At 35.1% G+C, this 15,215-nt stretch overlaps 1 protein-coding gene across 2 annotated transcripts in view; it reads right to left on the bottom strand.

Moving 5' to 3' along the window:
• Positions 1-279: 279 nt before the first annotated feature.
• FAM19A2 (family with sequence similarity 19 member A2, C-C motif chemokine like) overlaps positions 280-15,215 on the bottom strand; it is a 564,697-nt gene continuing 549,761 nt past the window's right edge. For both annotated transcript variants that reach the window (XM_027542409.1, XM_027542410.1), the window contains exon 5: positions 280-2,412. In XM_027542409.1, coding sequence (XP_027398210.1) covers positions 2,401-2,412 — 12 coding nt within the window. In that variant the 3' untranslated portion in view covers positions 280-2,400. The remainder of the gene's footprint in view (positions 2,413-15,215) is intronic.

Genomic DNA, 15,215 nt, shown 5'->3' on the forward strand with positions numbered 1-15,215 from the left:
ATATTGCTAGCAAAAATTTGCCAGTTGTGCTCATAGTCAAGATGTGAGCAAGAGGCACAAGTATAAATATATCTATTTCAATTGTTTCTTAGCAAAGAAGCAACCCAAAAATTGGAACCTTGTGTAAATGGCAAGATTTGCCATGGATTTTTATAAAACAATTAAAGAATATATGTCAGCTTTCCCATAAAATCAGAGGTTTTCCTGGATAGTAACTGAAGTGCTTTTAAAATAGAACACTGAAAAACAGATTCTCTGAAAATAACTCAGGAAAGAGAGTCCATTTTTATATTCCAATTTTATTCACCTTTTCTGAAGAGTCACAACATTACTGGGGATAATCTAGTTAGTATATTTGAAATTCCATTTATTTTTTCTATTGATATGCATGTATTACACTTGAATATAATACAGTATTTCCAGTGTTGTTTTAAAGGACATAGTTTAAAAAAGAGAGCATAATCTATAATTTCAAACCTAGGACAAATTCATAATTTCTAAAATAATATAATTTTCCACTTTGTTCCAAAGAAATTAATATTATCACTGATGCAGAAACTCCAGCACAACTATTACTCCTTTCTTTACAAGTTCAGACAGTCTTGAACCATTGCAAAATTCACTCAGAGCCATCTAATTGTATGCATAATGAAAATGGAAGAAGAAAGTCATTCCATGGATTTATGGGTCAGTATACTTTAGTTCAATATCAAAAGTATACTTTACAAATTTCATATTTAACAAATTTTACAGTGTTAGTCATTCTGCTGAGAAAAGATTCTGGGTAATATATTGGTCTTTGAAGATTGTTACCAATTTACCCTGGAGAGCTTTGGTCTGTAGGTCAGCCTCCATCATGGAAATCAACATATACATAATTGGCCATGTGAGTGAGTTTTAAAATCACAGAAGATACCTACACTCTGTCTAACATAATAGAATGTCTAATAGGACAATTTCTGAAGTATCTTCTTATCAATCTAAGATGAGTAAACACAGAAGCCTCTCCCTTTACAATCCTTCAAACTATACATTTACACAATATTGTTACAGAATGGCTATGCAATGTCCATTCTTCTTTCCCTCCACATAACAAATGAAGCAAAATAAAAGTAGTATAAAATTACACATTCTGTGAATAACTTAGAAAAAAAAGTACATATGTGTTTAAGGCCTTGAAATATTTGTAAGATTTTCCTTTAGAACTGAAAACCACAGATGTGAAAAGGACTACAAAAACATGGACAAAAACTGACCTAAGAAATTGTTTGAATGGGAAAACTAGAAACAAATATTTATAAATTTGAAGCCAAGGAAATGAACAATTTATTCTACCAACAGACTTGAATAAACAAATAGGCATTCAAACAGTCCTTGGAATCAAGCAAGAGACAGCCTTTTAAAAATAAGATAGAAATGACAGTTTAAAAAAATATTAGAAGAAATCTAAGCAAATAATTTTCGAGCTAAGAAATCAAAACCCACATGCATCCATGGCAATTTTTTGAAACTGAATGTTACCTAAATACTTGACTGCTCATTGATGATTTCTGTGAAGGGAAAAAGTAAAGATAAAAATAAAAGAAAAAGTTCACTTAAAAAAAAAAAAAAACTCTGAAAGGGAATGTACTCTAGAGGTACCAAATAGGAGTATATAATGAAAATGGTAATTCAGTTCTAACTACTACCTATTTAACTGACAGAGAGCTGCAGTAGTGTGTTAGCCTTGGGGAAACATGTCAGCTTGTCTATACATTCTTATATGATTGATGTTTTCAGATAACTATAACTTGCCAACAATAACTATTATCAATGGATATATATTTCCATTCCTTTAACAAAAGCAACTTTAAGATGTTAAAACATGTAGGCTTTCAGAGCTCCAAGGTTAGGATACAAATTAAATTGTCTCAGTTTACACCATGCCAGAGGAGAAGTTTGCAAAGGAAATGTCACTGAAGCCATGTACAATCCTAGCCAGTGAACACAGGACCCAGGAACAGGTCCATGACAGAAGGCCAGTGCACTTGAGAGACTTTCAGAAACAAGAAAGGCAGTCACATTTGGGGCCAAGAGCCCAAAGGGTAGGTGTCTCTGATACCATCCAGAAATGCCAACTCTTCAGAGAGCAACTTCAAGTTCTTTTTTAAGTACAATTATACAAGTTGAACGCAGTTCAAATCTGATGAAATCTTCATGATACTGAAGTTCATGTAGGACTTCTAAAAAGTCTTGATTCCAAGAAGCTGATTATGAGCCATGAAATCCCCCAGAAGTAATAGACTCCAGAGTGCCACTTCGGAGCTGTATAAAATTTTTCCTTCAAGATCACCTATGAATTATGTTTGTATGCATATGTTCAATGTAATCAGCCTTGAGGATCACTTGATTTCACCTTGGTTAATGGGTTACCTACAAAGAAAAAGAAAGTAGAATCATTTCATAACAGCTATCATCTTAAAACTCTACACAATTAAGTATTAGAAATGAATAAGTAAAAACTCAAAGTGCTGGTATTTGCTATATTAAATAAATTACTGAATTTTAAAGGACTACCATATTTAGGTATTTCTAGCTTATTAAAATTATTTTCTCTATTCTTTCATAATATTTTTGAGAGCCATTTGCAGTTATCCAAGTGACTCCAACAGTGACCAGGAAGATCTCAACTGGAGAAGTTACCCCTTTTGGACCCAAAGAATGGCTCTGGAATCCATGTTCTTTGCATAGACTTTGTGAATATAATCCAGAGACCATACACTTCATGCCAGGAGTCAGTGAATGAAAGACTTTGTTCTTAGGAATCCAATCAGACCACATCTTCAAGAAAGCCCTTGGGATTTGGTTCCATAAAAACCATTCTTGAAATAGTTGACAAGTTGAATGCTTATTTGACTCAACTGCATTTCAGAAAATCCACTATTCATAATGCAAAAAAAAAAATTGGGGAGAAAAACAATTATAGTACAATCCTTTACCAAATTTTAAGGTCCCCAAAATTTCTCATGAAATTTATTAGAGCAGTATTATTAAAGCTATTGTACATATTATTGAGGCAGAATCATGTGGATTTTCACAGGTACTCAAGTCAAAAGAATGTTTATTTACAGGAAAAAAAGAATAATAGCTAGAATACCTAATATGTACATAGATATCATTATATGTATGCAGAAGAAATATGATACAAAGAGAGACAAAGATTTCTGCTGTGTCAATGAATTTCTAGTTATGCTGTTAATACCATGGTACTTAGGATTGCCTAACAGTTCTTTTCCAGTGATGCTTACAACAAAAAGTGAATTTTAAAAAATTATTGTGGATATTTTATTTTTATTTCATTAAGTAACATAGTTACTTATCTTTTAACGAAACATTTGCCAAAAGAAGGGTTTTTGTTTTGTTTGTAGTTTGATCAACTACGAAAAATAAAAACATAAAGTAACAAGATGTTGCTCTGCCATGGCTGGTTTCAAATTACAGTATAAAAAAAAGGTGTAAAATTCAAACATGTATATTCTGCATGGAGGCAGCAAACATGTTTGTGTCTCTTTGGTCAGTTTCATTCCCAAAGGTGGAGCTTCTGCCTGCAAATCTGTAGCTTCTTACTCCCACTCACAGAGGACTGAACTGATGATGGAGGGATACAAACATAATGGGCCTGCTGGCCTCTAGAGATTCTGGGAGCAGGGGTGTCTTAGACAGGGCAGCGATTTTATTATCAATTTGTCTGCCACTCAGTGATTACTTTATACAAGGTCTGTGAAGGGTTCCCAGTCTGGGAGTCAGTGTAAAAAGAATATGGGGAGGACATATATTTCTATTTGTCATAGGTTGCTAATGAAGATAGCTCATCATTGTGAAAAATACAGAAATTTTACTTTTATGATACACTTTTTTTGACAAACATTGATTTAATATGGTCTTTGATTTCCAGTGGCTGAGAAAATTCACCTGCCTTTTCTGAGAATTCTCCTATTGGTTGCAGGAAGAAATCACTGTGAAATGTAATATGGGCACCAGTGTTTGAAATGACAGGAATAACGAAGAGAACAAATGATTTAGCCTCAGGAGAGGTTCAGCACTCAAGGGACACGCTGCAACAACTCCAGGAAAGTGAGTAACATGTCCTTTTGAACTACTACAAGCCCAGATTCTAAGTAATCTATTGGTGGGTATGGCAGACACATTATTACATCTTCATTCCAAGGTAAGCATTTTGTTCTGCTGGTTTATATAAAGCTGAGGAGTGATTCTCTCAACTATTTATGTATTTAAAGCTTTATTTTCACATAATTTTAATTTCAATTTAATTTCATAAATTTAATTTCAATTTCAAATAATTTTAAAAACAGACATCAAATTTACAGTATAAAACCAAGGACTTATCTATCTGAAATACAATCTTCCTCCATCTCAGTAGAGGAAACATAAGTATACACAAACACAACTATACAATCCAGATCCTCATAAATGTACACTTATATTATGCTGTGAATTATATATATGTACATTTACATTTCTATCAGCTAAAATAATTGCTAGAAAACTAAGCTTAACTCAAAGAAGTAATTGTCTAAATAAGCATGGATTGAAACAATGAAAGCTTTTCCTTATTCTCTAATTTTACACAATGTTTCCTAGTTTTTTAATCCTAAAAAACCCTACATTTTATGAGATGAAGACTAAGCGACAATTAATTTTAGGTATGATTTTTCCAAATTATTTGATTGTGATCAGAGGGCCCCTGTGGTTGGCATATAGTTGCTGGATTTAGGTCAGTGTGGCAATAATGACACTGACTGTGTCGTGCAATATCTGGGCCCCACAGTTTCCCATGTGTAGAACGGAATAATCTTGTTAGCCTCACAGTGGTCCTGTGAGGATCAAGTATATTTATGAACACCTAGCTTTCTCAACTATAAAGTACCATAAAATAAAAGTTTTAGAGTTGGGGTCAGTTTTTTTTTTTCTTTCAATACATAAATCTTTAACAAGAGAACCACTGAAAGTAGAATGAGAGGATCCTACTGACAGACAAGTTAGAGGACTGCACTTAAGAATTCAAACAGAGGCTGTCGTAATTTGCCCTTTTCAATGAAATATAAATATGAACATAAATCATCACCCTCCTTGATAAGCTCCAGATTTGTACCAAACAAAATGGCAAAGCCAAAGATTTTAAAACAGGCAGATGATTCTGAATACAGGTACCTTATCACCAATTTTCATCATCTAATATGCAAGATCCAAATAACATTTTAAAAATAATTGTCTAAAATGTAATACAAAAAAATGCATTTATGGTTTTTATGCTCATTAAGTCCAAGTGACTCATAGTTAAATTCTGACATGCTAATGGGGGAGAAACGATTGCCATTTTAACCTTTATAGATGATAAACTGAAACTTTATTTTTTTTTAACTGAAATTTCTTAATATGAGAGATCTCAGGCAATACTTATACAATTCAACATTTAAAAAATTTTCTTTCACTTAAAAGTAAGTTTTTAGTACACCAAATGAAACACTGCCTTTTATTTTTTTTAGAACTTAAATATTATTCTCTTTTCACTCAAGCCCTATCTTTTGGACGAGGCCAACTAGTAAAAGTTTTACTTTCTAAGGAAGCTTTTCAGCAAATTTTCAGTGACTAAAAGCAGGAGGTTGCAATAAAATCAATTTTACAGGATAGGAAATTGCATTTACTATCATGAATTCACTGTCTTCTCATTCTGAGGGCAATAGATATAAAATACTGCATGAGAGAGAGAAATGGTCCTACGATCATTACGGATATGCCTTGAGCTTCATACGCTATAATCACTGTCTCAGTAAATTTGCCTTTCCAAAGGCAGTATTCTACACAGCTGTTCTTTTGCATGCAACTTTTATTTGTGTGTGCTGCACACCAGCCAATTCGGTAAGTGAAACTGCTGGGCTGCTGAACACATGCAATAATAATAACCATTAGTATTATTATTTCTAGTTACAAGCACAAAGCTACCTTGGTAATGAGCCACCAGGATGAAGAAGCTAATCTGGTAACATTCAATAAGAAGCACCAATTATTTTTTTAGATGAAAGCATCCATTTATTTCTTCCAGTCGAACAAATCTATTATAGGGCTTTCAAATTTCTCAATAATTTATGCTAAAATCATGTCTTTTAAGTCTGCTCACCAGTTTAAATTGAGAAACCAAAACCAGGTAAATGGCATATTTGAGATTAAGTGAAGTCAACTATTTTAAAATTGTGTGTGCTCAGTTGCTCAGTCATGACTCTTCGCCTGTAGCCTGCCAGGATCCCCTATCCACAGATTTTTCCAGGCAATGGTACTGGAGCGGGTTGCCATTTTCTACTTCATACTGTATTAATTTTGTATTTTGACCATTGTGTTACATCCTCTGCCTATCTTCAAGGTAAAATAAATTTAAAAGGTTAAAAAGGAAAAATATTCAAGAATCTATTCTGTCCCCAAATGTAAAAGATGCTTTGATGTTTCTATACAGTTCCTAAAATCGTTATATGTATAGAGTCTACAGTTCTTTTTACCCTGTTTAAGTCATGCTGTTTAGGTTACCAATGGGAGACAGTACACTATGGGGAGAGACATAGTGACAAGTAGTGTGAGCTCTGCAGACAGACTGCCTGAGTTCAGATCTCTGCCTTATCACTTTCTCACACTGTGGGGTTGAAATAAACTATTTAAACTCCCTGAGCCTTAGTCTCCCCATATGAAATACAAAAATGGTATTATCAGCCCTCATAAGTTTGCTATTGTGATTAAATCAGATAATCCCTGCAAAGCGTCAGTCCAGGCAAATGCTTTTCAAATATTAACAGGTGGTAACAGTAGTAATTCCCAGCTAAGACTCAAAAGGTGATACATAGGGTATCTACGGCAGAGGACATTACATCTTGTTTCTCTACAAATATTGATTTAATTAGTTAATTTTCTGTCTTATAGTAACTGAATTTGCAATCATTCATTTCATATGCTGTTAATCAAAGTCATATGATGGTAGTTATATATAAAGAAGAAAGCACTATTGTTTTGGTTGGCTTTGGGAGAGACTGTTGTTTCAGACAAGGTGAGAGGGTATTTAATGGTCAAAAAGAATATACTTTGAAGTCAGGCTGTGTAGGTTCAATGTTTCATTCTGTTGATAACTCAGCATGTGACCTTGAATAAGACAACTATAATATTAGTACCTACATCATAGGGTTGTATGAGCTGAGGAAAAATAAATTAATTAGTCAAGTGCTTATATTCTAAGACTTCCCTGGTGCCTCAGATGGTAAAGAGTGTGCCTACAATGTGGAAGACCCAGGTTCAATCCCTGGGCTGGGAAGATCTCCTGGAGAAGGAACCCACTGGTATACTGGTAACCCACTCCAGTATTCCTGCCTGGGAAATCCCATGGATGGAGGAGCCTGGCAGGCTACAGTCTACAGGGTCGCAAACAGTAAGATATGACTGAGCGACTAACACAGATAATTATATTCCAAGGTACATAATGAGCATTATGTAAGTGGTAACTATTATTATTCAGATATGAATACATTTCTAGGCAGCTGAATGCACTGAATTCTTAGTTTTGCTCTCAATTATTTCTGTGCATATGTTACTAGTCTTTATAGGCAATTCCATTATTGGTCTTTCTGATGAATCAGCTGCCATCAGACTCTGAATGCAGGAAAAATATTTAGGAAATTAGTACTGTACTTTAACCATCTAGGCTTAAAAATAAATGTGGTATAATTATGCCAAACAAAATGCAGATTTGTAAATTTCCTTATTCATTATGTTTCTTCTGATGTATTTGAGTTCTATCTCACATCTCAGATATTTATTTTTTTAATTTTAGATATTCACTTTGCCCACCTATATAAGTTTGTGAAATCAATGCCAAAACTCTACAATATACATGTGAATCTTATCATATTAGCTTAATTTACAAAATATTCTTATTTTTCCTGGGTGGTCACGAAAATCTTGTTATGAGGAACTATATTCCTTTGAATATAAAATAAGTCACATATACAAAATATTAAAGACAATGCCTTATGAAGATTACAAGTCAATTTCATTTTTTAAAAAGTTAAATTTTTGCTAAAATATCTGTGTAATAAGAGAAACACTTATCTTTAGACTGATGGATATTCTTTAAACAACTGGAAGGCAAGGACTATGCAGCTGTATTTCTGAAGGGAGGCAGTAGGTTGAAATGCAGTACAAGTCCAATTTTTACAATACAACTGCTTAACAGGCCCCATTTCAAATGAATGTTTTAATAAATAAATTTAACTTACTCAATATAGGTGTAAAGGAAGACTAGAATACCCTCACAATCCTAAATGCTGACTTTTTAAATTAATTTCTTTACTGAAGTATAATTGATATACATTATATTAGTTTCATGTGTATAACATAAGGTAATCTACCATTTAAAATCTTTCTGAATCAGTAACTGGATTCTTAAAGCAATCCCAATTTTTTAAACCACTAAATGCTGATTTGAATGAACTTTTCTTGCTTGGAATATAATTGCTGCTTCACTGCAAATGTATTTTTTTAATGTAGCTGTTACAAGTACATGAATTAAATTCTTGCTTCACTCTTTGTGTACTAAATGTGCAATTAAAACATCATTACTCTGCAGTAGCAGGCTTTCTCATTTAAGCAGGAGAAAAGCTGCCATTCAGTTGGTTGTAACAGTACATGAATGCGCTTGTGCTTTCTTAAAGCACCTTATGCAATGAGGTACTATGAAATGAAAGTTTCCTATTGGTCTGAAGTAATCATTTAAGAGCAAGCTGACCAGACAGCTTTTAAGTATAGATGATGCAATATGAGGCAATGACTTACATGAATTACTGTCATAAACATGTACATCTATATAAAAAAGTAAGCCTCTATTTTGCTTTCATGGTGTTGGAGGTGATTCCGATAAGCCCTGAAACTGACTACATTTTCATATCATAGTTTAATTTTCCTTCCCAAGAATGACTGGTGCTATGGATTGGCCTCCACGTTTGGGGCAAAAAGCCAATCTACTTATCACTTCAGCTAGGGTCAACATTACTGTGAATTGACCTTGTTATCTGTTCTAGGAATTCTCAAAAAAATTTAACAGCCTTGGGCAATTAGAAATATAGTCATTTCAAACAATAGAGCTGTAGTTAATTGATTCTATGTATGTGTACCACAGTGTGGGTCCCAATATGGAAGCAGAAAATGGCATAGTCTTCCTAGACTTCTGGGGAAAAAAAAAGAAAGAAAACAGAGCCCCAGATTGACTGAGAAGAGGTGGCCTTGTACTGATAAGAGTTTATAACAGTGATACTACCGTCTGGTTTTTATAACTCTGAACAAGTCACTTTAAAAAAATCTCTGAATCTCCAGGGTTCATTCACACATGCCAAACAAGTTGGCTGGACTCAGTGAGTTTCTGATTCCCTTCTGTCCCCAAACTCATGACTTTTCTTAAGGACTAATTCAAAAGAGGATAAAACTTTATCCTGATTACTTAAATTCATGGGTGGTATAGCCACCATGTAGACTTCATTTTTCTGAAAAGCCTATATTAGAATGCAGAACTAGTGAGCTTTTTACCACAAATACAACATCTGTCAGTGGCTTTCAGGTTCCTGTGCTGTGCCAATGAAGATCTCTACTAGAAATGAATCTTGGGGAACAGATGGACTTGCACCATTTCTTGGAAGTTTGAAAGCTGTGCAGTGTGCCTGCCATGAACTCTTTCTTCTATGTGAATCAGGAAAGAAGATGACTGTTTCCATTGCCGTTTATGCACATTCATCCACTCAGAGGCAGATCAGCTAACATTAACTGTTAGCCAAACAAAACATTCCCTGGTTTCTCCTTGGGTATTTAATAATTTCCTCTGGGACATTAAGAAAATTTTAAAATTTTCTTCTTCTCCTGGTCCTGCACCATACACATTCTTACATTTACTCCAGGTGGAAAATGACAAAAAATAGATGCTTTTGAAAGACAACAGTATAATGGGGTTACACTGTTCAAACTTTATGGAAACATGATAAAGTCCTTAAAATGGGAACAGTTATTTTGAATGCTTTGAGGAAAGCTGGTAGATTTTTAATAATATTTTTCTGCTGCTGCTAAGTCGCTTCAGTCGTGTCCGACTCTGTGTGACCCCATAGATGGCAGCCCATCAGGCTCCCCCGTCCCTGGGATTCTCAAGGCAAGAACACTGGAGTGGGTTGCCATTTCCTTCTCCAATGCATGAAAGTGAAAAGTGAAAGTGAAGTCGTTCAGTCGTGTCCGACCCTCAGTGATCCCATGGACTGCAGCCTACCAGGCTCCTCCATCCATGGGATTTTCCAGGCAAGAGTACTGGAGTGGGGTGCCATTGCCTTCTCCGATATACTATTAATAGCAAAGTTTACCTATTTTTAGAGACAGTTGAGACTTTGAATGCAGTTGGAAAGGCACTTTACCTAAGTTTGATCGGTTCATTTTTTTAGACTCACTTCTCATTTATAAAGGAGTTATTTGAATGGATAGTTTTTATCCAATTTCTGTCATAAACACTTTAAAAATTTATATCTGCTCAAGCATCACAGTTAAGTATTTCAGCCTCACAGCACATGAGGGCTAACAGAAGTAAGCACTAAAAAATTATGCTTAAAAGATGATTTTAAGATAAGTGGACTTTTGGAAGAAGGATTGACACTTTGAAGAAATCTGAGTTACTGGTGTAGGAATTACCAAGAGCAACATTTTCCCTTAGCTTCTGGTTGGTTGAGTTATAAATGTAAGTTGCTCTTGGTAACAACTTCTCCTTGAGATACTTGTCTGCGTAAAGAATATGCCTCTGTCGTTTTGAAAAGAACTTGGTGAAATTTGTGGAAGCATGAGACTAGTACCATGCCTGAAGCAGCATATACTCTTTTTCATCCCTATATTCTGCCGTAAAATTAAGTTTAGAGATGACCACTCCACATGTGGTATATCTTTGGAAAAAAATCATTCTGTAAGTTAAAAAAGCTAGAATTCATTTTCTGAAGGTCAGGGCAGCATAGGCAGTGATGTTTAATATGTTGGAAGTTTCTGCTTTGTTTCTATTTCCCAAATATATTTCTCACTTTTTAAAAAATAGTCTTAATCCAGTAGTCTCAAATTCCCAAAGTTGATTAAAATATGAATCTTTAAATCTAACCAGTTCTAATTACCTAGATGCCGGTATGACATAGTTTATTCAATTAAGGGGCAATTTAACATACAAAGAATGAATGATTAGGTAAGAACACAATCTTCATTTGGCTTATGGAGATTAGGTAAAAATTTGATGGTTCCATGCTTTTCATGCTAATTTACAGACTCATAGGCAGGTTGAACACTGACAGAGGTCCACTTATACACTCAGGGTTTTTGTTTCTGTTCTTAGGAGAACAACATATTAGCTACAGGGTCTTTGTAGGTGACAACATTCGGTTGACCAACAATGACATTGGCTATTTGTGGCCAGTTTGAGGGCCTCCTATTAAAAAAATGATGCCTCCCCTTTTTCCCTTTTTATGAAGAATAATTCAGAGCCTTTTTTACTGACCACTGAGGCAGTTCTGGAGTCATTTTGAATCTTTACTCCTTAATGAAACTTCTGTCCCTTCCTTAGAATGTCACCAATGCTAGGATTTGCCACACTAATGCTCCAACATGGAGCCAGAACATTTTTGGATGTGGAAAAATAAAAAAAACTATCATCAAACACAGCAGAAACCTTCTCTTTCTACTCCATTCAAATTTGAAGAGTTTTACACGTTTGCCTAAGGAACAAACCCATGTCAGGTACGCCACTGTTAAAAACATTATTACAGGAAACAGACCTGGGCAAAGGGGAATATTTCAACAACCATAAAGGGACAGCAAGACAATAACTTCCTTTACCTCCATAAAAACCCACAATGGGGACAGTTTTGCATCTTTCCTAGAGGATTATAAACTCTTAGAACATTCTTTTTATTTCAGAGAAACACATACCCATAAATAGGGCCTAAAATAAACAGCTCTTACGAGAAACTGATAAAAGGATAGTAAGCATTTCTCGTGACTATTTTGGGAAGCATTCTGCACAAATGTAAGAAAGGAGTTCATTTAAAATCAAGGAAGGAGGGAGGAGCCAAGATGGCGGAGGAGTAGGACGGGGAGAACACTTTCTCCCCCACAAATTCATCAAAAGAGCATTTAAACGTCGAGTAAATTCCACAAAACAACTTCTGAATGCCGGCAGAGGACATCAGGCACCCAGAAAAGCAACCCAACTCTTCGAAAGGAGAGAGAAGAAATACAGCTCCACCCACCAGAACACCGACACAAGCTTCCCTAACCAGGAAACCTTGACAAGCCACCTGTACAAACCCACACACAGCGAGGAAACACCACAATAAAGAGAACTCCACAAACTGCCAGAATACAGAAAGGACACCCCAAACTCAGCAATTTAAACAAGATGAAGAGACAGAAGAATACTCAGCAGATAAAGGAACAGGATAAATGCCCACCAAACCAAACAAAAGAGGAAGAGATAGGGAATCTACCCGATAAAGAATTCCGAATAATGATAGTGAAATTGATCCAAAATCTTGAAACTAAAATGGAATCACAGATAAATAGCCTGGAGACAAGGATTGAGAAGATGCAAGAAAGGTTTAACAAGGACCTAGAAGAAATAAAAAAGACTCAATATATAATGAATAATGCAATAAGTGAAATTAAAAACACTCTGGAGGCAACAAATAGTAGAATAACAGAGGCAGAAGACAGGATTAGTGAATTAGAAGATAGAATGGTAGAAATAAATGAATCAGAGAGGATAAAAGAAAAACGAATTAAAAGAAATGAGGACAATCTCAGAGACCTCCAGGACAATATTAAACGCTACAACATTCGAATCATAGGGGTTCCAGAAGAAGAAGACAAAAAGAAAGACCATGAGAAAATACTTGAGGAGATAATAGTGGAAAACTTCCCTAAAATGGGGAAGGAAATAATCACCCAAGTCCAAGAAACCCAGAGAGTACCAAACAGGATAAACCCAAGGAGAAACACCCCAAGACACATATTAATCAAATTAACAAAGATCAAACACAAAGAACAAATATTAAAAGCAGCAAGGGAAAAACAACAAATAACACACAAGGGAATTCCCATAAGGATAACAGCTGATCTTTCAATAGAAACTCTTCAAGCCAGGAGGGAATGGCAAGACATACTTAAAATGATGAAAGAAAATAACCTACAGCCCAGATTATTGTACCCAGCAAGGATCTCATTCAAGTATGAAGGAGAAATCAAAAGCTTTTCAGACAAGCAAAAGCTGAGAGAATTCTGCACCACCAAACCAGCTCTCCAACAAATACTAAAGGATATTCTCTAGACAGGAAACACAAAAACGGTGTATAAACTCGAACCCAAAACAATAAAGTAAATGGCAACGGGAACATACTTATCAGTAATTACCTTAAACGTAAATGGGTTGAATGCCCCAACCAAAAGACAAAGACTGGCTGAATGGATACAAAAACAAGACCCCTACATATGTTGTCTACAAGAGACCCACCTCAAAACAGGGGACACATACAGACTGAAAGTGAAGGGCTGGAAAAAGATTTTCCATGCAAATAGGGACCAAAAGAAAGCAGGAGTAGCAATACTCATATCAGATAAAATAGACTTTAAAACAAAGGCTGTGAAAAGAGACAAAGAAGGTCACTACATAATGATCAAAGGATCAATCCAAGAAGAAGATATAACAATTATAAATATATATGCACCCAACACGGGAGCACCACAGTACGTAAGACAAATGCTAACAAGTATGAAAGGAGAAATTAACAATAACACAATAATAGTGGGAGACTTTAATACCCCACTTACACCTATGGATAGATCAACTAAACAGAAAATTAACAAGGAAACACAAACTTTAAATGATACAATAGACCAGTTAGACCTAATTGATATCTATAGGTCATTTCATCCCAAAACAATGAATTTCACCTTTTTCTCAAGCGCACATGGAACCTTCTCCAGGATAGATCACATCCTGGGCCATAAAGCTAGCCTTGGTAAATTCAAAAAAATAGAAATCATTCCAAGCATTTTTTCTGACCACAATGCAGTAAGATTAGATCTCAATTACAGGAGAAAAACTATTAAAAATTCCAACATATGGAGGCTGAACAACACGCTGCTGAATAACCAACAAATCACAGAAGAAATCAAAAAAGAAATCAAAATTTGCATAGAAACGAATGAAAATGAAAACACAACAACCCAAAACCTGTGGGACACGGTAAAAGCAGTCCTAAGGGGAAAGTTCATAGCAATACAGGCACACCTCAAGAAACAAGAAAAAAGTCAAATAAATAACCTAACTCTACACCTAAAGCAACTAGAAAAGGAAGAAATGAAGAACCCCAGGGTTAGTAGAAGGAAAGAAATCTTAAAAATTAGAGCAGAAATAAATGCAAAAGAAACAAAAGAGACCATAGCAAAAATCAACAAAACCAAAAGCTGGTTCTTTGAAAGGATAAATAAAATTGACAAACCGTTAGCCAGACTCATCAAGAAACAAAGGGAGAAAAATCAAATCAACAAAATTAGAAACGAAAATGGAGAGATCACAACAGACAACACAGAAATACAAAGGATCATAAGAGAGTACTATCAACAATTATATGCCAATAAAATGGACAATGTGGAAGAAATGGACAAATTCTTAGAAAAGTACAACTTTCCAAAACTGGACCAGGAAGAAATAGAAAATCTTAACAGACCCATCACAAGCATGGAAATTGAAACTGTAATCAAAAATCTTCCAGCAAACAAAAGCCCAGGTCCAGACGGCTTCACAGCTGAATTCTACCAAAAATTTAGAGAAGAGCTAACACCTATCCTGCTCAAACTCTTCCAGAAAATTGCAGAGGAAGGTAAACTTCCAAACTCATTCTATGAGGCCACCATCACCCTAATACCAAAACCTGACAAAGATCCCACAAAAAAAGAAAACTACAGGCCAATATCACTGATGAACATAGATGCAAAAATCCTTAACAAAATTCTAGCAATCAGAATCCAACAACACATTAAAAAGATCATACACCATGATCAAGTGGGCTTTATCCCAGGGATGCAAGGATTCTTCAATATCCGCAAATCAATCAATGTAA

This window comes from Bos indicus x Bos taurus, chromosome 5 (assembly GCF_003369695.1).
Source record: "Bos indicus x Bos taurus breed Angus x Brahman F1 hybrid chromosome 5, Bos_hybrid_MaternalHap_v2.0, whole genome shotgun sequence".
NCBI classification, from domain to species: Eukaryota; Metazoa; Chordata; class Mammalia; order Artiodactyla; family Bovidae; genus Bos; species Bos indicus x Bos taurus.